General features: G+C 33.3%; 2 protein-coding genes across 3 annotated transcripts in view; one reads left to right on the forward strand and one right to left on the reverse strand.

Annotated features, from left to right (window-relative positions):
* LOC143190722 (xaa-Pro aminopeptidase ApepP) overlaps positions 1–21,243 on the forward strand; it is a 94,398-nt gene that overhangs the window by 8,042 nt on the left and 65,113 nt on the right. The window lies entirely within an intron of this gene.
* On the reverse strand, positions 5,942–20,241 carry LOC143190752 (catalase). The gene is made up of 8 exons (XM_076395308.1): positions 20,087–20,241; positions 19,736–20,007; positions 16,588–16,761; positions 16,318–16,532; positions 13,851–14,153; positions 9,648–9,763; positions 9,385–9,591; positions 5,942–6,190 (listed from the first exon to the last, which is right to left on the reverse strand). Exons 1-8 carry the CDS (start codon positions 20,159–20,161, stop codon positions 6,008–6,010), a joined length of 1,545 nt encoding a protein of 514 aa, XP_076251423.1. The 5' UTR covers positions 20,162–20,241; the 3' UTR covers positions 5,942–6,007.

Here is a 21,243-nt window from a genome sequence, read left to right on the forward strand (position 1 = left end):
TTGGCTTGATGCCGATTTTTCGGACACTGCCCCAGGAAAATCAACCATCAAGGATTGGTATGCTAAGTTTAGACGTGGTGAAATGAGCACCGAAGACGGTGAACGCAGTGGACGCCCAAAAGATATTGTTACCGACGAAAACATTTAAATAATCCACAAATTGATTTTGAATGAGCGTAAATTGAAATTGAATGAAATAGCAGACATTCTAAAGATAACAGCTGAACGTGTACGTTATATCATTCACGAATAATTGGGTATGAGAAAGCTCTGTGCAAACTGGGTGCCGCACGAGCTCACTTTTGACCAAAAACAACGAGTTGATGATTTGGAGCAGTGTTTGAAGATGATCAAACGTAATAAACCCAAGTTTTTGCATCGATATGTGATAATGAATGAAACATGTCTCCATCATTTCACTCCAAAGTCCAATCGACAGTCATCCGAGTGGACTGCACATGATGAACCAGCTCTAAAGCGTGGGAAAACGCAACAGTCGGCCGGCAAGCTTATGGCGTCTGTATTTTGGGATGGGCATGGAATAATTTTCACTGACTACCTTGAAAATGGAAGGACTATTATCCATCAACAGCAATTATTACATAGCGTTAATGGACTGTTTGAAGGACAAAATCGCCGAAAACGGCGGCATTCGAAGAAAAAGAAAGTGCTGCTTCACCAAGAAAATGCACCGTGTCACAAGTCAGTGAAAACGATGGCAAAAATCCATAAATTGGGCTTCGGATTGCTTCCTCATCCACCGTATCCGCCAGATCTCTCCTCCATCGACCATTTTCTGTTCCTATATCTCAAAAGAATACTCGCTCGGGGGAAATTTTCGTCGAATGAAGAGGTGATCCCCGAAACTGAGGCCTATTTTGAAGCCAAGAACAAATCGTACTACAAAAATTGTATCGAAAAGTTGGAAGGTCGCTGTAATCAATGTATCACGCTTGAAGGGAATTATGTTGAATAAAAAAAAACAATTTTGCCAAAAAACTGTGTTTTACTATGGTAGGCTGGGAACTTTTCAATTGTTGTAAGTAAAGAAAATACTTATCCGAAAGAAATCGAAGAAAATGAAGGTTACGGAAAAAAGTCAACAAAATAGAACTAAGTAAACAAACGAAAACAAAATAAAACATCACTATTGAACAAAATGAAAATATTTTAAACAATATAATCCAATGGTTGAAAAGGGAAATATTGCGAATTAGAAACAAACCCGTAAATAACCATGTGAGAAATCTAAGAAGCAGATGACAAATAAACAGATTATTAATACACAGGCACACGATACAACACGATGTACGATATATCTGCAATGAATTATTAATAAAAGTTATGAATAATAGAATCTAATCAATTGTTATTCCAACATTTACCTTTTTCGATCAACTATTGTTACCACAACACTATTTTTATTATCATCTTACCATGCTTGACATTTGGGTATATTGGTCCCATTCTGAAATATCCATGTCTCATATAAATACACAAATTGAAATAAGTTTTCCTTAATTTTTATTCACATCTTTATCATCTTTTAAAATCAATATCTGGACGTCTTCTATGCCTTTCAGAATAACAGTTTCCTTATATTCTATTCCTATATTCTTTACAGTTCCTTATAAATAACTGTATTAAATTATCTTTGTATTGAAAAACGCACTATTTGTTTGCATTTCATATATTTAGTTTCATATAGAGCTAACATCAAATTGATCTTGATTTGTCACCCGCTTCTACTTCTCTTCCTCTACCTCTCTAACGAATTTTACAACCGTACAACTTTGGCAGGCTAGTTCGGGTACACGTTCGATGTTATCAGACAGCATTGTGTCTCTAGAATAAAATGATAAGGAAAATATTGTCTGATTCTAAGACGAATTTACAAATTCCGACAGGCAATACATTAAATATCATGATGACGTATGTACAAAAACCTTTATGTTCTCAATCACAATTGCTAAATTGATGATATTATTTTTGTTCGAGTAAATGTATGAAAACTCTAGAAATCATAATTTTCTTATTTTAAATTAATTCATTAAATTTTTATTTCCATATTTCCAACATAAGGATTTTTTCTAAAACTAACAACCATGTTTTAAATTATTTTTCGCTTTACTTTCCGTGTCGGTATACAAATTTTCTTTATAGCTTTTAATATAATATTCATTAAGTGCAAAAAGACGCCCTAATTAATTTTGGCACGATTCCAAGCTTCCAGTTTATAAAAAAAACACTTAAAATGATTACACTGGGTAAGGACGATCATAGTTTGTTCTATATAAAATCACGACATGTACGGACGTTCTGGTATAATAAATGAACGAATAATTTGGTGCAGTGCGCTTAATGGGGCCAGATATTAATTAAAACCAAATTTAGAAAATTAGTTTTGCCACGCCTATGCGTTTTATCTTGAAACAGTGTGGATTTAAATCATAAAATTGTTATTATTCTATTAGATTTTTATATTTAGAAACTGGTGTATGCGCTGGGCGAATCGCGTACTCCGATGTCGATCCAAACACAAACCGGCGTCCTCCACCTCTTCGATGGTCATAGTCGCCTGTTAATCAAAGATCATTTGTGGCACTTTCAACGGCTCACGTGACGCATCCTTAATTAATTTCGGCCCTCCTCAGAATGAATTACTTCCAAGCACACCTACCTGAACATGTTCTTAAATCCGGAACAGTTCAAATTACGAGCTGCTGCTTCTTTTATAGTAATCAATTTCAACGCAAATTATTCGTTAAAATCATATTTACTGTATATGTGTGTGTGTTGTATATGTATATGTATATGTGGTATTCGGATATAGAGTGTGTGTGTGGGTTCCGGCTCGGTTCAGTCATGCGTGAATTTATTGGAAATAAAATCCACATAAGGAACAAGGAAGCAGCAGAGGGAAGAGGTGAAATATCACATATGCTGACGCACGTATGGGGAAGGAAAGAGGGCTGCTCTATCGATCTGTTCTTTTCTGCTTTATCCGAGAGATAAACTCAAAAATACATAGGTACGATGATATTTAAAAACTGTCTGAGTTTCTTCACTCTCACCACGTGGCTTTTTCATGGTTTTTTTTTAAATAACTAGAAATTTAGAAAAACCATATTGTTGGGTTGTGTGGGTGTGTTCAGAACTCACGTGGCATTCCTATAAGGATAACAGAATTGGATCAGAGGTTATAACATCGGTTGTTGGTGAGATATCGAACAAGAAAAAAAGTCTTTGATGTATTGTTTCGATTTTCTTTGTTTTGTTTTGTTTCCTACATATTTAGATGTATTGTCCTACATATTTAGATGTATTGCAACTTTTTCTCTAACATTCGTGGTATATTTTATATAGTTTGATATAATATATAAAGACCAATTTATTGATTGTGTCCTATAATTATTTTAAATATCAGAATTGTTAAAATACAGCTAGTTTTTGTAATTTAATATATCCTGTAACTTGTTGTGATCATATCAGTTGACTCTACGTTTAGATTTCTGCTGTAGTGTGTGTCTGTAAAATATATATCGATGTCATACATGTGAGCATCCATCCTGAATCAGAACAATTAGCGATAACAACAATCTGAATTGGTTTTTGTAAATAGTATGGTATCCCCAGGAGACAAAAGAATTTTACACAATTATAGAATTCAATCACTAAACTGTTAATTTCTAATCTAAGACATGTTCACGATTCCAACGTTTACCAATTACTTCCTCTGTATATCTTAGCGAGTTCATTCAAACCGAAGGTCTTATGGTTGACAATACTTCCTTCCACATATCCAAACAGTTTTTGATCGAATATCCTTCTTGACCAGCAATATATCTGCAATTAATTATTAGTAAATATAATGACTAACAAAACGTAATTGGATACTATTGTAACTTTTACCTTTTTCCGTCAATTTTTGTTGTCTTTACCCTTTCTTTTGTTAGTGTCTTGCCAAGAATGCCACAATGAACCATTTTGAAATATTCAAGTTTCATCAAGATAAACAAATTCTATATTATCCTCCTTGGTTTTATTTTATGCCTTTAAAAATTGAATTCTTTTTAAGGCAATGTCTGGAAGCCCCCTTAAATGTCTCCGAGAGTTATCTTTACATCATTTAAACCCTATGCCCTGTAAGAGTGTGTGAAAGGATGTCTTACAATTTTCAGGCAGACCATTTTCTGTAAAATAATTTTATTAAATTATGTTTATACTGATAAAGTAGTTTGTGTACTTACTGTTCTTATACATTTCGTACATTTGGTCTCGAATAGAGCCAATATCAAGATAGTCAAGATTCGTCACCCACTTTGTATGTAGACGGGTTTTCTTGGGTGAAATCAACGTATTCTTTATTTTCTAAGTGATGTTATTCACAGTACCCACATTAATATTGGGCACTTCAGCAATCCGCTAAAAACATTTTCAATAAAATTGTAGGGACTTATATTATTTAATATCATCAATAATTACCTCTCTAACGGAAATTATAGGCAAAAGAGGGCCTCCATTATCTCGTTTTCGAGTATTCTATTATTTCTGACTCGACTATCTATTTTTTGTTTTCGGCATTTTCAAACGAAATGCATATAGAAAATTATATATTACGTAGCGATTTAAAATTTATCAAAATAATCAAAGCACTAAAATGAAGTTTGTCGGTTTTTAATCTGTAGTAATAATAATTAATAACATATTTTGAATAATTTTGCGTACGTCTGATAAACGGACGGCGGACCGTCAAAACGATGCAAAATTCTTTAAAGCAGTAGGGTTAAGAGGTGTTAACTATAGTTGTCAAATATACTATAATGTTAAAATAAAATATATTTGATAATGTTTTTGTTCAATTATTTTATTTAGATTAGAATTTTCTTGCATGCCAAAGCATTTCTTACATGTCAAAGAAAAACTGAACTAAAACTCATAGTTGATGCGGCAACATTCAATGTTTCGACGTCACAAATATACATGACGCATTACTAAAAAACTTTGAATAGGCTATATTTGTTCTATTAGTTATATGAAGAATTTATCAATAATGAATTTATCAGTGGCAAAATATTATAGCGATTTTATGAACTAAAACTACCCAATTATAGTTACCTATTGACTGTAGCTTTGATACTTTAAGTTGTACATTTAAGTTTATAGTTCATCAATCACATAATAATGTTTTTTGGAATATTTAGTTGTTTTCTTTTAAGAAACCGTCTTGTGAATACCCTCTAAACAAAAAGGAAAACAGCTAAATAATTGATATGCAGAACATTTTAGCTGATAGTTGACTATAGTCAAGCTGTTTCTTAACAACATGATCCACATAATAATTTTTTTAATAAAACGAAATGAAAACATCTTGAATTTATTTGAAACTATTTCGTGTCAACACTTGGCTCGATAGGTTTTGTAATTAAACCATTGTAGGAAGAGATTTAGTTCATGAGTGAAAAAAGCGGATTCGCATCTAGTTACAGGTTAATGCTTCTTCGCTAAGCCTTCTTCAAATACAATACCTCCAAAACAAAACCCTTCATCGTTCTTGATGTATCTATAGCTTTCAGCGTTAATCGACATCAACATTTTTATTTTCTTTCTCGTTGAATTTTTGAATTGTTCGAAAAAGAGTATGACATGTCTTACATGTCTTTCAACTCTGCTGGGACACTGCCAATACTAGGTTTCAGCAACAAAAGTTAACATTCCCGTAATATATGATTCCCATACTTTATACCATCAATCTGAAGTTTTATTCTTTATTTTCTACCTCCTTAGTGTGCTAATTGTGACACAACTCTAACTCTAAAGTTGATGTAACCGTTATAATGAAAGTATTTTTTGTACTTCAATTTGCTACAATACAAAGCATGATGTTAGAGACATTATCTTGCTTTTTTCCTCACCATAAGGCCAAAAATGAAACGCAAAATTATGTAAAACTTTTCATATACTGAATTGATTGTAGTGATATATAAGAAAATGTTCTCATGAAAAGTTAAAGTTGAACCTGTGTATTAAAATGGAACTGTAACTGAAGCCTGTGACGTAATCTTTCTCCCAGCGAAGGGTCAACTTTGTCGAAATTCTGTATAGCACGTTCTGCGATAACACTGTTGGTCCTTTTGAGCCAGTTTACCATGTTGTCGATGGTTCTTTGACGTTCTCCTTCTTTTAATACCTAAAATCAATATATTACTAAATAAGCTACTAAATAACTACAAAGCTTGAGAAGTAATTTTGAGAGATTTTTGTGTATTAGTCTATTATTAATATCTTTAAACACTAGTTCTAGTGGTATTTTATTTGTATCGTTCATCGAAGTAATAATTGAAAGGGATAACGATTGTTTAATACAGTGAACAGAGAATACTTTGTGGCCTCTAATATTAACAAATTTGTGAAGGATTGGCAAAAGAACTGAATAATCAAATTCAGCGAATATACCAGCTAAAACTACGGAACATTTATGTTTAGAGGCAGAGAATTTCGTCGTAGATTTCCAGCAAGCTGCGTGGTATAATGCAGAAAATAATATTGAAAAAATTACCACAAAATAGAACATCTAAAAATAAAAATCTCTTAAAAAATTAACACAAAGGTGGAAAAGCGAACTTATAACTATTTGCGAGTCGTTGGCCATTTAGAATCAACCTTCAAACCAAACAAAAGTGGATTTCAATATAATTTAAAGTTAAAATTATAAAAAATACCATCAAACGAAAGATACCATCGAGTCATGAACCGGATAAGTTATGCTATAAAATCTACCAAGAAAAGAATTATTCAATTTATCAATTTTATTAATGGAGCATTTTGACTTACATATGTCCCAGATGTTTGAAATTAATTAATTGCTTGAATAGCACAATAGCTGACATTATTATGACCCCAAAACCAGGAAAATCGCTAAATGAACTAAAAGAGTATAGACACCGAGCTCTTTCACTGTTACCGGTAATAGTTAAGGTATTCCAAAAACTGCTGTTGAAAAGATTTAAACCAATTATAGAAAGAAAAATCTAATAATATTCCATTAATTTGATTTTATGAACAAACATTCAACAAATGACCAGGTCGATAGAAGCACAGAGGTAATTGAAAATCTCTACTCAGATGTATTTTTAGATGTAGTTCAACCTTCGGTAAGGTTTGGTATGCAAGACTTATCTACAGGCCTCCGAAAATATTACTGAATCACCATACTGAACTATTAAGTTTTTACATTTCAACCAAATTTGTAGGGTCAAACGAGGAGAAGCAAGAAGCAACAATAAAGGAAGCTAAATCGGGTGTATCATAGGATGATATATCTGGGCCAATTATCTGCTTAATATTTGTGAGATACTTGATATTGTTGCTCTTGTTGCTACTACCCAGATAAGGAAAATAAAACTTAGCAAAAGCAAATCAGTGCATACTGGATTTACATAAAATCAAACTACACATACAACACTAACGTTGAATAATAATAATCTTATCCGCCATATCAACGCGCTTATAGTATTTTGGGATGAATCCTAGTGTAAATTTCCGTTGGAAGAAGCACGTTAAAAAGAAAAGAAAATAATTATCCGCATATAATAAGTGGCACAAAATAACAGATGTCATCGAAAAAATCTACGAAAGTAAGAAAGTATGCTCAACTATATTCTTAGATGTAGCACAAGCCTTCGATAAGGTTTGGCATGAAGACCTTGTTCATAACTTATAGAAAATGCTACCAAAACAACACACCGAACTATTAAAATCGTACATTACAACCAGAATGTTTAGAGTCAAATAAGAAGAAGCTTACTCTACAGTAAAAAAAGCTAAAGTAGGTGTACCACAAGGAAGTGTACTGGGACCAATGGTTTATCTACTCTTCACTAAAATTACAACAGGCAAGTGACAATATAAATAATTGGACATAAGCTTGGAATTGGTACAGGCACCAATAACGTTAAATAATACTATCATTCCTTATAGCAACAAAGCTCAATATGTCGGAGTGAATTTCGATGCAAAACTTCGCTGGAAAGAACATATAAAGAAGAAAAGAAAAGAACTGGAATTGAAATATAGGAAAATGTATCACAATTATCAGTCCATAATAAGTTGATATTATATAAGCAAATACTGAAACCTATATGGACATACGGAGTTCAACTATGGGGATGTTCTGCAAAGAGTAACATAAATAAAATACAATTTTTTCAGAACAAGACGTATTCCCTCAGGACGAGAGGTATTGATGCCGCATCCAAATACTAGAGGACTGATAACCTACATCGAGACCTTCAGATACCCACAGTAAGTCAAGAAATTAAGAGAATTGCAAGGGGTCATGAGGAAAGACTCCATTCTCATACTAATATTGAAATATTGCAACTTCTGGATACCACCAGAACAGGACACCGACTAAAAAGAATCAAACCATCTGATCTTGTGTAGTCTTCAAGAGACTCAGACAGGGTCGATGGGTCCTCCTAGGTATATACCTAGATTTAAGTTATCATGAAGACATATTGTAGATTAGATCGAAACGACTTATTAACGAAACTAATTAAATAAAAAAATTAAAAAATATTACAATTCCTTATTAACCGACTTCAAAAAAGTAGGAAGTTCTATATTTTCACATATTTTTTTTTTATCTAAAATAATTAGATGTTTGGTTATAATGTTATTGCTGAACTGATGTGACGGAAAATCGGAAGCAGTTCATTTTAAAGGCCATTCAGTTTGCTTTTTAAGTGCTAACGATATCACATGAAAAGTCGTAGAAATATCGCAGGCAACTGCTTCTATGGTGTAATGGTTAGAGCGTTCAGCTTAAACGCAGAGGTCGCGGGTTCGATTTTTGACGGGAGCAGCAATTTTCTGTCGTTCTAGTTTGATAGAATAATTTGTCAAATTACTTAGACTAGTAGTGGACCCCGGGGCCCGGATTGTTCCCAATTTTCAATCATTATTTTTTATTTCTATTTTTCCTCATACGGGCGGCACCTTTATTTGACTTACCCATTGTAATATTTAATAAAATAACACCGTAATTTATTGAGTAAATATCTAATACCAAAAAAGAGTAAAATAAAATATTTTTAACAAAAAAGTCGAATCGACGTCAGAAAATAAATAAGGAACTCACTAAAAATTAAAAAAATAACCAAACCTAGATTCTTTTCTTAATAATTTCTTTTTTGAAGTCGGCTCAATTTTTTTGTTAAAAATATTTTTCTTAATTTCGGTTAGTTTCACCAAAGCCTCACTTGACAACTAATAAGCTGTGCAAAGTCTATTGATTATATTTCATCAAATTATTTGGGTTAAGTGATCTATTGTAAATCGTTCAAAATTAATTCAACCTTTATAAAATACTGTGTCTCCCACCTTGGTCCACAGTAATCTCGCTTGACTGAAGTTATCTTCTAAACCATTGTCAACTCTTTGAGTGTGGGCGGACAGAGGAACGGAAAGATACAGAGCTCGAGCTCTTGGATCGTTTTCGGGCCCGTTGAAGCTGTTGGGGTAGTAATTGGGCGCTCCTCCTTGGCTTTTTATGGTTGATTGACCGTCTCGTTGAAAATTGTGCACCATCTAACCGAAAATATTTCATGAGATAGTTTTTCTGGTAATAAAAATGAGAATATTACCGACGGACAAGCGTTCACCGCCAGTTGATTGTAGTTGATGCCCAGTCGGTACCGATGGGTGTCCGCATAGTTGAAAGTTCGCCCCTGCAGCATCCTATCTGGTGAAAAATCGATACCTAAAATAAAAAAACAATCTATAAACTCTATCGTGCCATCTTGGTTGGCGCAGTGGTAAAGGCAACAGGGCGGTCCTCCTACTGTTGTGATAGTCGCATATTCAAATCCTGCTGAAGCATGATCGTAAAGTTATGTTTGTGATTGTTTAATATTTGTGATTGCCCTTAGGTAAGAGTGCAAAATCTGACAAGGAAAATGATCCCAGACACGCCCGTAACCAGGCTGGGTAAGACCGGATATCTTCTGGAACTTATCACTCGCCAGTCACTAGGCTTAATGCTGAGGACTGTAGTTCGGAGCCCACGTTAAACAGATAAACCCTAGTTGGTAAAAAGGAGACTAAAAATTCTATCGTATTTCCGATGATTAGAAACAATTTTAAACACATTTCATTAGGTCGTGTAATAGTAAACAAAACTATTTTTAACGCCTCACCTAAAAATAAACGGCTAATGTAATTTTTTTTATATAACATCTCTCTATTAATTGAATCGTTGCATCGACCACAGCGAGCGAATTTATTTTTAGGCAACGAGAAAAACTAAGAAATCCACCAGTAAATGGAACGTTCTCGTTGAGTAACGGTATATTTTCGACAATGACAACGATTGTTTCGAGAATATTTGCATTGGTTTCGCGCCTAGGAAGAGTTATGGGAAAAAATGACAGGTTTTGGATGATGACCAAGAGATGGAGAGCGGCCGTATTGAGTCATCTTGGACAACGCTAACTTGCATCATGTTGCAAGTTTATGATATCACTTGAATTAGTTGATATCTGATGATAATTGTGGATTTTTTTATATAAAATTTTGATTTTATGAAAATGTGATTTTGATGGAAATTACTCTCTGTATTGTTTAAAGTAAATAGTTTTACTTATAGTTATAACTTAATTTTTGTGGGTGGTCGTGGATGGTGATAGTAATATTACTATGCTTACCATAGTAATGGCTATACTCCATACTCTTTCATCTTTTTCTGTAATCTGGAAATATAGTGATTCAATGTTGATAGACTTCTACAGAATTTTGTAAGCATATTTAGGTCTAATTTTGATATGTTTTAGTTCTTTTTAACCAACTTTATTCATAGTTTTGAATCGTATCGATAGGTATTTAACAGGTCAATTAAAAAAGCCTGACACATAGATGGCGCTACTAAAATTGAATCCATATGTTTTCTAGTTATATGAGCCCTAACCCTCAAAAGGTGCGTATATAAATTTGACAGCTGTCGGATCATTAGTTTGTGAATTATAGATATTTTGAGTGAAGCAACTTTTGTTATTGTGAAAAAAATGGACAAAAACATAATGTGCGTGTTGACTGCCCCGGGAAAATCAATCATCAAAGAATGAAATGAGCACCGAAAACGGTGCGGAATGACTGTAAATTGAAATTGAATGAAATTACAGACACTGTAGAGATATCAACTGAACGTGTACATCATATCATTCACGACTATTTGGGTATGAGAAAGCTCTGAGCAAAGTGGGTGCCACGCGAGCTGACTTTTGACGAAAAACAACGACGAGTTGATGATTCGGAGCAGTGTTTGAAGATGATCAAGCGTAATAAACCCGAATTTTAGCGTCAATTTGTGACAATGGATGAAACATGGTTCCATCATTTTACTTCGAAGTCCAATCGATAGTCATCCGAGTGGAGTGCACACGATCAACTCGCTCCAAAGCGTGGGAGAACGCAACAGTCGGCTGGCATTTTGGGATGCGTATGGAATCATTTTTATTGGCTACTTTGAAAAGGGAAGGACCATCAACAGCGACAATTACATAGCGTTATTGAATCGTTTGAAGCACGAAATCGCCGAAAAACGGCCGCATTTGAAGAAAAAGAAAGTGCTGCTTCACCAAGACAATGCATCGTGTCACAAGTCAGTGAAAACGATGGCAAAAATCCATTAATTGGGCTTCAAATTGCTTATTCATCCACCGTATTCTCCAGATCTGGCCCCCAGCTACTATTTCCTGTTCTCAGATCTCAAAAGAATGCTCGCTGGGAAGAAATTTTCGTCGAATGAAGAGGTGATCGCCGAAACTGAGGCCTATTTTGAAGCAAAGGACATATCGTACTACAAAAATGGTATCGATAAGTTCGAGGGTCGCTATAATCAGTTTATCATCCTTGAAGGGAATTATGTTGAATAAAAAAAACTAATTTTGCCAAAAAAATATGTTTTACTATGGCAGGCCGGGGACTTTTCAATTGACCTGTTAAATTCTTTTACTACCGTTGCACATAAAATTGAGATCAATGAAGCAATTTGTAAAATCAGTTCAAGAAGATGTTTCAGTGTGTCAAATACATATCTTCAAAAGTCTCTCAAGAAGCAAAGGCGAGGGAAGGTGCTTTGATCTTCAAGGAGAAGGGTGGATTGCTTTTAAGGAAGTAATTTTTATGAAGACATTTTTAGGTATTTAAAAACCCAAATATAAACAAATCGTCATAAGAATGCTAAAAAAAATTCAAGCTTTTTGCTTTAGTACATTTTCTTCATTCTATCTCGACTAGTTTGTGGAACATTTGGGAGATCTTAGGGAAGAGCAAGGTGAGCGATTTCACCATATCATTAAAAAGATGGAGAAAATATACGGAGCGATGACATCAGCCTAAAACCTAAACATTACGTAACAAGACCTAAACAGTTCTTAGACATTTTTAGCAGATCTGTGTTATTCGTAGATCTCCTATCTTAGAATATGACTTGTCTGAAATTAGTTCACTTGCATCCTCTAAAAAGCTTCTTACAATATATTTAATTACTTGAACTTTCTAGACTGATTTTGAATAAATCTACGCGGATTATATAATTTTACACTGAAAATCAGCTGTTTTGGTTTATTTCGAGATTAGTTGCAGCGTCAAAACATAAAATCCATTAATACCCACGGCTTAAGTTATGCTCATATTTCAAAACCGCAAAGTGCCGTTCTATTTTAGTCTATAGATTTTAAAAAGCTATCGAATCATATTGAGATATCCAAGAATTATTACCACATAGTTGTGAATGATCAGAATGTTCGAAAATAGACGGGGACAGTGAGTGATTTTTATAATTAGAACAGGACAATTGACTGGAAGGTTGCGAAGTAGTCCCATTAAAATACTATAAAACGGGACTACATAAAACGAAACTATTCGGTCGTAAAATGAATATCGTAAATTTTTATTTAATCTGTTTTGTCGCATAAATCAAGTTTTATTGTGGCGTTATTAGTTTTAAGAGTAATTATTAAATATTGGCAATTTCTGTTGAATATTTTTAAATAACGAATGTAGTAATAATTGAGAACTTAAACTTTGACAGAGCTCAGGGTTGGACAGTATTTGAATTACTTGTTGTTAAGATATGAAATTGAAATACAAATACATATTTAGTATTTCTGAATAAACTTATTCTGGAAACCGTAATTTATAATTGCTATTTGAATTACCTGACGCTGAGATATTTTTTAGTTAGTATTTCAAATATTTATGGCCTCAAAATATATTTGATAAACATAAATACATTTATTATTCAGCACAAATCAATTCATATATGTCTGTCCCATGATTGGTAGAATCCCCCAAGATGAGAAGTTAATCAAAATTAAATCACTTATTCTGATAGGTTACGTGTAACTAATCCTTTATCGGTCATAGAAAGATTGTAATATGAGGCATTTACTGTTATTGCATCACAACTAAAAGGAAGCTTATATATATATATATATATATATATATATATATAGATAAATATATATATATATATATATATATATATATATATATATCAACCAAACTGAAAAAGCTGCAGTCCTGAAATTATGAATTTGGCTTTGGAAATATGGTGATATTATAAATATTTAAAACCAAAACTCTCACTATATCTGGTATAATATACTACACTTGCCTCTTTCCATCATAGGCACAGCAAGACTTGTTGTCTGGTAAGAAGTGAACCAGCGATCTTGAAACGGTACTAAATTTAAAAAAAGTTGGTGGCGGCAAATTTTAAATTGTGTGAAAAAATTACTTCATACAAATCAAGTTAATCACTTCTTACTAAACTATGTAGGACTTACCTGGTATAACATTAGCAACGTTGAAAGATATCTGTTCGACGTCTGCGAAATAATTGGTGGGATTTTGGTTTAACACAAGTCTGCCGACTGGTATCAGAGGATAGTCGCTATGGAGCCAGACCTTGGTGTCGTCGAATGGATCGTAAGGATTGGTCTCAGCTTGCTGAGGCGTCATTACTTGTATGTAGAACGTCCATGAAGGAAAGTTACCTCCATGGATGGCATTGTACAGATCTCTCACGTAATAATCCGGATCTACTCCGGCTATTTTATCTGCATCCTCTTGACTAAGGCCTGCCAAACCTTAAAAGTTTTCAATATTAGTGATAAATTATTAAATAGTACACATGTTTTAAATTAAACTTTGTTTCAATTCGTGTTATTGGGTACTTGCATGTATTTTGATCTGCGATATAAGTTGGTAAATATTCGACAATTCGACATTTAATTGTTAAATTTGATGGTTTCACATTTTTGTTCTGTAAAATAGGAGTTTTCCATTTAGTGCTAATGAGTTATATCCCATATGCCAATTTTTATTTCAATGATTTAAATGTGATGGTTTTGATTTTGCGTTGATTAACTGTTTTAAAATGTTAACATACGAGGAGAAAGATTTCATGGGGATGCGATGGGAGCAGTTTATTTGCTTGTCAAGAAAAAAAGAAGTTTCCTGTAATATATTGCGACTGACGATTAAATAAAAAATGGTATAGACTAAGCGAGCCATCTACATTGACACCAAAGCGAAATATCCATGGCCATAAAATCTTGTTAGGCTTGAGGTGGCATCAGCAAGACATAGATTGCAAAAAAGTAATCCTCTTGTATAACAGGGCTCAGCCACAGACTACAAGATCTCTGGAGAATACGCTGTAGCAACTTGAATATGAATTTGTGACACATCCAGCCTACTTACCAGATATAGCTTTTAATTACCTCTTTTTCAGGTCTATTTAACAAGGTTTGGATGGCATGTTCGATCGCTGCCAAACCAACATTCTTCCATGTTGCAAGAAAGATGCACAAATATTGTGAAAAATAGTTTAAATCACAAAAACACCACTTCAGCGGATTCCAATTAATGAATTCTGTGGTTGAAATGATAACTCGAAAGAAAGAAAAATAATTCTCCAGGACTGCTCTTCAGTCGATTAAAATTGCTTCTCGTGCAAGCACCTTTTGATGATCTCAAAACAGCCAGAAATGAGAGAAAATAAAGAGAATATTACAGCAACTCATTCATTTCATTTTCTGATTTTCATATTGTTTTATTTTATTTTCGTGAAAAGTTGTTTTCTCTGAATGTAAAATAATTCGTTATTTCTAAATCAGATGTTTTGTTATAAACATTAATATCTATTTGGCCAAATGTTACAATAAATTTGTAAGTAATTTTCGAATGAAATTCTTGTTGAGTACCAAATCCGATTCGGTGCTTCTCACACTACTAGCTTCTCATTTTGATTCAAAATATTGGTAAAAAAATTTTTTAACAAAAAAATTGAACCGACTTCAAAAAATTAATAAGGAACTCATTAAAAATTAAAAAATAATCAAACTTATTTAAACTATTTACTACACGCATTTTATATTCTACTGTAAACACACAATTTATCTTCTTAATTTGTTCGTAATTTAATTTTGTGTATATGACACAAAATTTAATTATTATTTTTGCATTGTTTGTTATAACTATTTTATTTTTCCCTTTTTAGTGTTATATATTTACTCAATAAATTATGCAGTTATTTGATTAAGTATGAGCCACCCAAGGATAGCCCAATTAAAATTGTAGGCGGTATGAGGAAAAATAGCAATAAAGAAGCAATGGTTAAAAAGAAGGAACGCGAGGTCCGCTACCTAGTCTAGGTGATCTGATAAATTTTCCAACCAAACTAGAACAAAGGAAAGCTGCTCCCCGTGGTGAGAATCGAAGCCGTGACTTCCACCTGTGGACATAGCGTCCTAATTGTTCCACCATACAAACAGTTGCTTAATTTGTTTTTACGACGTTTCATATCATAATTTTAGTGCTTAAATAGCAAACTGAATGGTTTTTACACTAAATTATTTTCGATTTTTCGTAATATCAGTTCAGCAATAACATTATAAACAAATATCTGATTATTTTAGATAAAAAATATTGAAACTTGAGCATTTCCCTTGATAGCCTCTCATCCTCCCAGCAGATCCTGATTTAGTTCCAATGAGACCACTTTGGAAGTGCACTCTTTCGAATAATAAAATAATTTTGAAAATCGGTCAATAATTGATGGAGAAATCGGCGAATGTACATTAAAAAAGATATACAGCCGAACATTGAACCTCCTCCTTTTTCAAATCGGTTAAAAATTAGAACGACGGCTCTCATGGCGTCTTTCATTGAACACAAAACTGATTGGATTCTATTATAAGAACAATATTTAACAAATATTATAAGTTACCAGAGAAATTTATCCCTTACCTTGGTCTGACAAGTAATGAAATTTGCAATAATAAAATTGTCCTTTTGCATTAACCAATGAAAAAGTGTTGGTCCCATATCCATGCATTTTACGATAGTTGGCTGGTATACCTCTATCAGTAAATAGCATCAACACCTGATGGGTAGTTTCGCTCCTCAGAGACATGAAATCCCAAAAGGCGTCATAATCAGGTCGAATGTTGGTAATTGGGTTCCTAGAATCGACCAAAAATTGATACTATTCCTTAAAAAATTAAGGAAATAATGTACCGTTTGAGAACGTGTATGAAACTCGGGAACATGATGGCATCACGGACGAAAAATATGGGACTATTATTTCCCACCAAGTCCCATATACCATCTTCTGTATAAAATTTAATTGCGAAGCCTCTAAGATCTCTGTAGGTATCCGGATAACCTTTTTCGCCAGCTACTTGTGAGAATCTGGAAATTATAAAATAGTATTATTTAAATGCAATATATAAAATAGTATATTATAAAGTTAATAATTATGCTAATAATCAATAGTCGTTCAATTTGAAAAAATGTGGAAGAATACGAGAGAGTCTAGTAAGATTTTATATAGATAGATTTTTATACCTTTTCAACATCACTTGAGCTAGATATAGCATAGCATGATTAATATGTTATATGATAAAAATACGACAAAAACACGATAGAAAAATGACTGTGCGATTGAAGGATTTCATTGGCAGAATTCAATAAACCAGAATCAATTTACTTATCAAGAAAATAGTTGTTGACATTTGATTGGCAACCATTCCGCAGTTATTCAAGACGCTCCTCACATAGTTAGTTAAATGAAAATTGGGATATCAAAAATATTGCAATTTAAGCTGTAAGGTTACCAAAGGTTGGATTGAAGGCTCTCAAAGTCCCCTAGAATTAGAAAATATCAATGCTTTAAAAATCAGCTTCAGTCCATGAATTTATGGCAAATACACCGTAGTTCATTCAAAACTTGGAAAATCATTTCAACATTCAACAATCAACATTTACATTTCAATGTTTGATTTCCAGTTAATTGATTGATAGTGAAATTGATAAAATTGATAATTTCATTCCAGTTGAGGAAAAAGCGATTTTAGATGACTATCAATATGCAATTGCTGTATTTAAGATAAACACTAAACTTTAGAAACAAAAACAGGACCATTACCATTACAGTTAGTACTCATTTGTTCAAATTCCGCATTGAATTTGCAAATAATATTCTCAAAATTAATTCACATATCTTGTCGATTTTCAATACATTTGAATCTGTTGACTAAACTGAAGTAACTTAATATTAAATGAAACTAATATTGCATCATATAATAGTCACATTTTCATCATTAGGGTTTTAATATAGACGTTAACATTTCAAAACTATAAAAACTTGTGAAGAGATCTAAGGTTTCTTAAAGATAATCATATTCTAACTAAAAATTTTTTTTCTGGCAAATGAACAGATCTTAAAAATCCGCAAGAATGATCAATTTATTAATTTTCGATATTCCGATGAAAAAGGATGTACAAACCCCAGCATTTGCCGTCTGCAAAACATACTTCTAGAACAATCGTTGAGAGCCCCACGTTTTATTTAAAATACACAAATACATCAGGAAACTGGCACTCTAATGGTTTCTTTGGTTCGACATTAGATACCTTTTTGAAAAATTCATAACTGATGCATCTCAGTGGCAAAATCCTACATCTAACTCTTGTCAGAGGCATTTGTCCCCTCGCTACCACCCCCTACCCCCCCCCCCAGAGCTTTGAATTAATTGCCCATAATCCCAGTTCTATATCAGCAAACAACTTATCAGCTAATTAGCCGGACACTCAAAAAAATTCTCAATGGATAATAACACATGGGCTGAAAAGTCCCGGGCTTAACACATATATGGCGTTAGTTTTATTGTACTTATTGCTTTTTCAGTTAGTACTAACCTACCAAAGAAAGTTGTTCAAATTTCATGACATTCTACTTATAAGTTTGTGAGTTATTGTGCTAAGAGTGACACTACTTTTGTTATTTTCAAAACAATGGATTAAAAACAATATCGTGTTTTAATTTTACACTACTTCTTGATGGGAAAAAATTCCGTTTAAGCGAAGCAATAAGTTGAAAAGTGTTATAAGGACTCCGCTCCATCAGAAACGACAAGAAAACGTTGGTTTACAAACGTGATCGTAGGACACCGATGATGCAGAACTGAAATGTTAGAGCGTCGCTGGAATGATTGTTTGGCCCTTGATGGAGATTACGTTGATAAATAAAGCCAGTTTTGAACAAAAGTAAGTCATTTTCTTTCTTACGCCCGGGATTATCAGTCAATCTGTTATATGTAAATATCGGATTAAAATTAAATAACTATAGTGGTTAGTAGGATGATACTCCTAACTTTACCCTAAAACCAAAGAGATTGATTTATGAATGAATAATTAAGCCTATTTGGACTTATGGTTATCCAAGTTATTCTATAAAAGACTAATAATAAATACCATTAATTAAGAATACCAACGTGAAAGCAATACAACTACTGGACAGAGTACAGGAAATACAAAGGTTGAAGCGAACCAAACTACACGAACTTGTATGAGGTGTAAATGGAAAATATTATTAAATTAATGTATAATTATGATAGTACTAATAGTGTCTAATAAATTATAATATATTAATTAAATCCGCATCAAATATATAAAGATGTTGTAACATCAAGTTATGTTTCATTGTATAACATACGTGTTTTTCTTTTAATAAAAATGATAAAACTTTCATATTTCCAATAAGCCTTTAAAAGATCTTAAAATAACCAAAAATACTTTAGACTCAAAGTCAAGAAAGTGTACTGGTTAGTCGGAGGATACTCTCAACTCGACCTAATATCAAAGAGATTGGTTTATCAGTCGATCATAAAGCTAATTTGGAACTATGAGGCGCAAATTACACTAAGAGATCAAATCTACTAGTAATTCAATGTACCCAAAACAAAGTTCTTCTATTAATTACCAATGCTTATCGTTACGTAACTAACAAAGAGCTGCACGATGATCTCGAAGTCAAATATACAAAATGTGCTCCAAAATTTCTCTTGAAAATATGAAATAAGATTACTAAGTCATACTAACGTGGAAGCAATACAGCTACTGAACAACACACGGAAGTACAAATCAGAAGATTGAAGCTAACCAAACCACCACTTGTTTAGTGTATAAGTGTATTCTTAACTTTAGCTTAAATAGTTTAGTCTTATTTTAATTTGTAACTCATATATTAATCTCGCACTTGCCTTGCTTGTATATTAATTCAAGCACAACAGAACAGTAGTAATAAATTAGTTGAAAATTAAGACTGTACTAAGCATATCTAATATAAGATGTAATTAATAAAAAAATGTATGATAATACTAACCTCACAGCTATTGGGGTTTTTTTCCCTATACTGGAAAACACCGTAGCTGCTGTATATTTAGTGATATCGTGGGTGACTTCAAAATAGCCAAATGCTCCAGCTCCTTTGGCGTGAACTACTCTCTCAGGAATCCTCTCCCTGCTAAAATGCGCTAATTCATCAATCAAGATCCAGTCTTGTAGCAACGTAGGGCCTTTGATACCAACCGTCTCGCTGGCTGTTTTCATCCCCACGGGGATGCCACTACTGGTCGTGATTATTTCATCGTTTTCCTTCACGTCGAAAGAAAACATCCATAATATAGATATTATACATAATACGCAACAATATAAGCGGCTGTAATGTACTTACCTGATGCTTCTTTGAGTACTCGAGAAGTTGGTTCGAGGCGGGGTCGCGAGTATTGTAGTTCGGCGGAAAAGGCATCTCTCGGGATAAACAAACTCAAATCCTGGTACTTCAGCCGAACATCAATCTTATACTCGGGCCTGTTTGTTCGATAAATTCGACAATATACCGCAAATAATACCACAGAAGATGTGATTAACTATGATGAAAACATGGAAGCAATGACCTATGATATCAGAGTTGGGATGTTATTTGCCTGTAAATTATGTTTTGTTTGATATATAACTTTTCGAACTAAGGACACTCGAATTTACAATCAGTGAATGTTTTATAATATCTGGTTGCTTATATTAAATTGTAATTTGCAGTGATTTGTTGTAGGTTAATTAACATGGTCATTCTATTATAATTTAAGTATTTACTTCAATAAAAACAATTCTTGATTTTTTGAAAGTTTTGAACTATAAATACCTAATTGAATCTGTAAAAGATCCATTATTTTGCGAAATATTATGACGGATCACTTCATCTTGGTTGGAAATAAAGTTGGTTGAAGTCATAGATTAATAACATGTGGGGCAAAAGTCCCACTACCATTTTGATTACGCGCCATCTTGGTTATGTGACCTTTAGCTCAGTTTCGCTTTAACTATTATGTTGTCTCTGGTGTCTCTAGTGTTGCAGAGTCTCCAGAAACATTAATTCGGAGACGTGATTCCCAGTTACACATTTCTGCACGCAATTTAAGGCGAATTTTAAAAACTGATTTGAAAATGTTCCCGTACAAAATTCAATTCGTCCAAAAATTGCTACCGAGAGATCCTGATCAACCAGTTGAGTACAGTAATGCAATCCTAATGCTGTCTGGTGAAATCGAAGATTTTCTGTCTAAATTGATAATGAGCGATGAAGCCCATTTTCTTCTCAGTAACCACGTCAATAAACAGAACAGTCGGGTTTGGGGAACACAGAATCGTCAATTAATTCATGAAACATTGCATCCTCTAAAAACAACTGTATGGTGTGGTATTCATGCTGGAGATATCATTGGTCCTTATTTTTTTGAAAATGACCAAAATGTTGCAGTTACTGTTACTGCTGAACGTTACTAAGATATGATTCGAAATTTTCTTGTGTCTGAAATGGAAGAGCAAGGACTA

The sequence above is a fragment of the Rhynchophorus ferrugineus genome, unplaced genomic scaffold (genome assembly GCF_030347505.1).
Source record: "Rhynchophorus ferrugineus isolate W39M unplaced genomic scaffold, kcgeb_rfMv2 rfM1, whole genome shotgun sequence".
NCBI classification, from domain to species: domain Eukaryota; kingdom Metazoa; phylum Arthropoda; class Insecta; order Coleoptera; family Curculionidae; genus Rhynchophorus; species Rhynchophorus ferrugineus.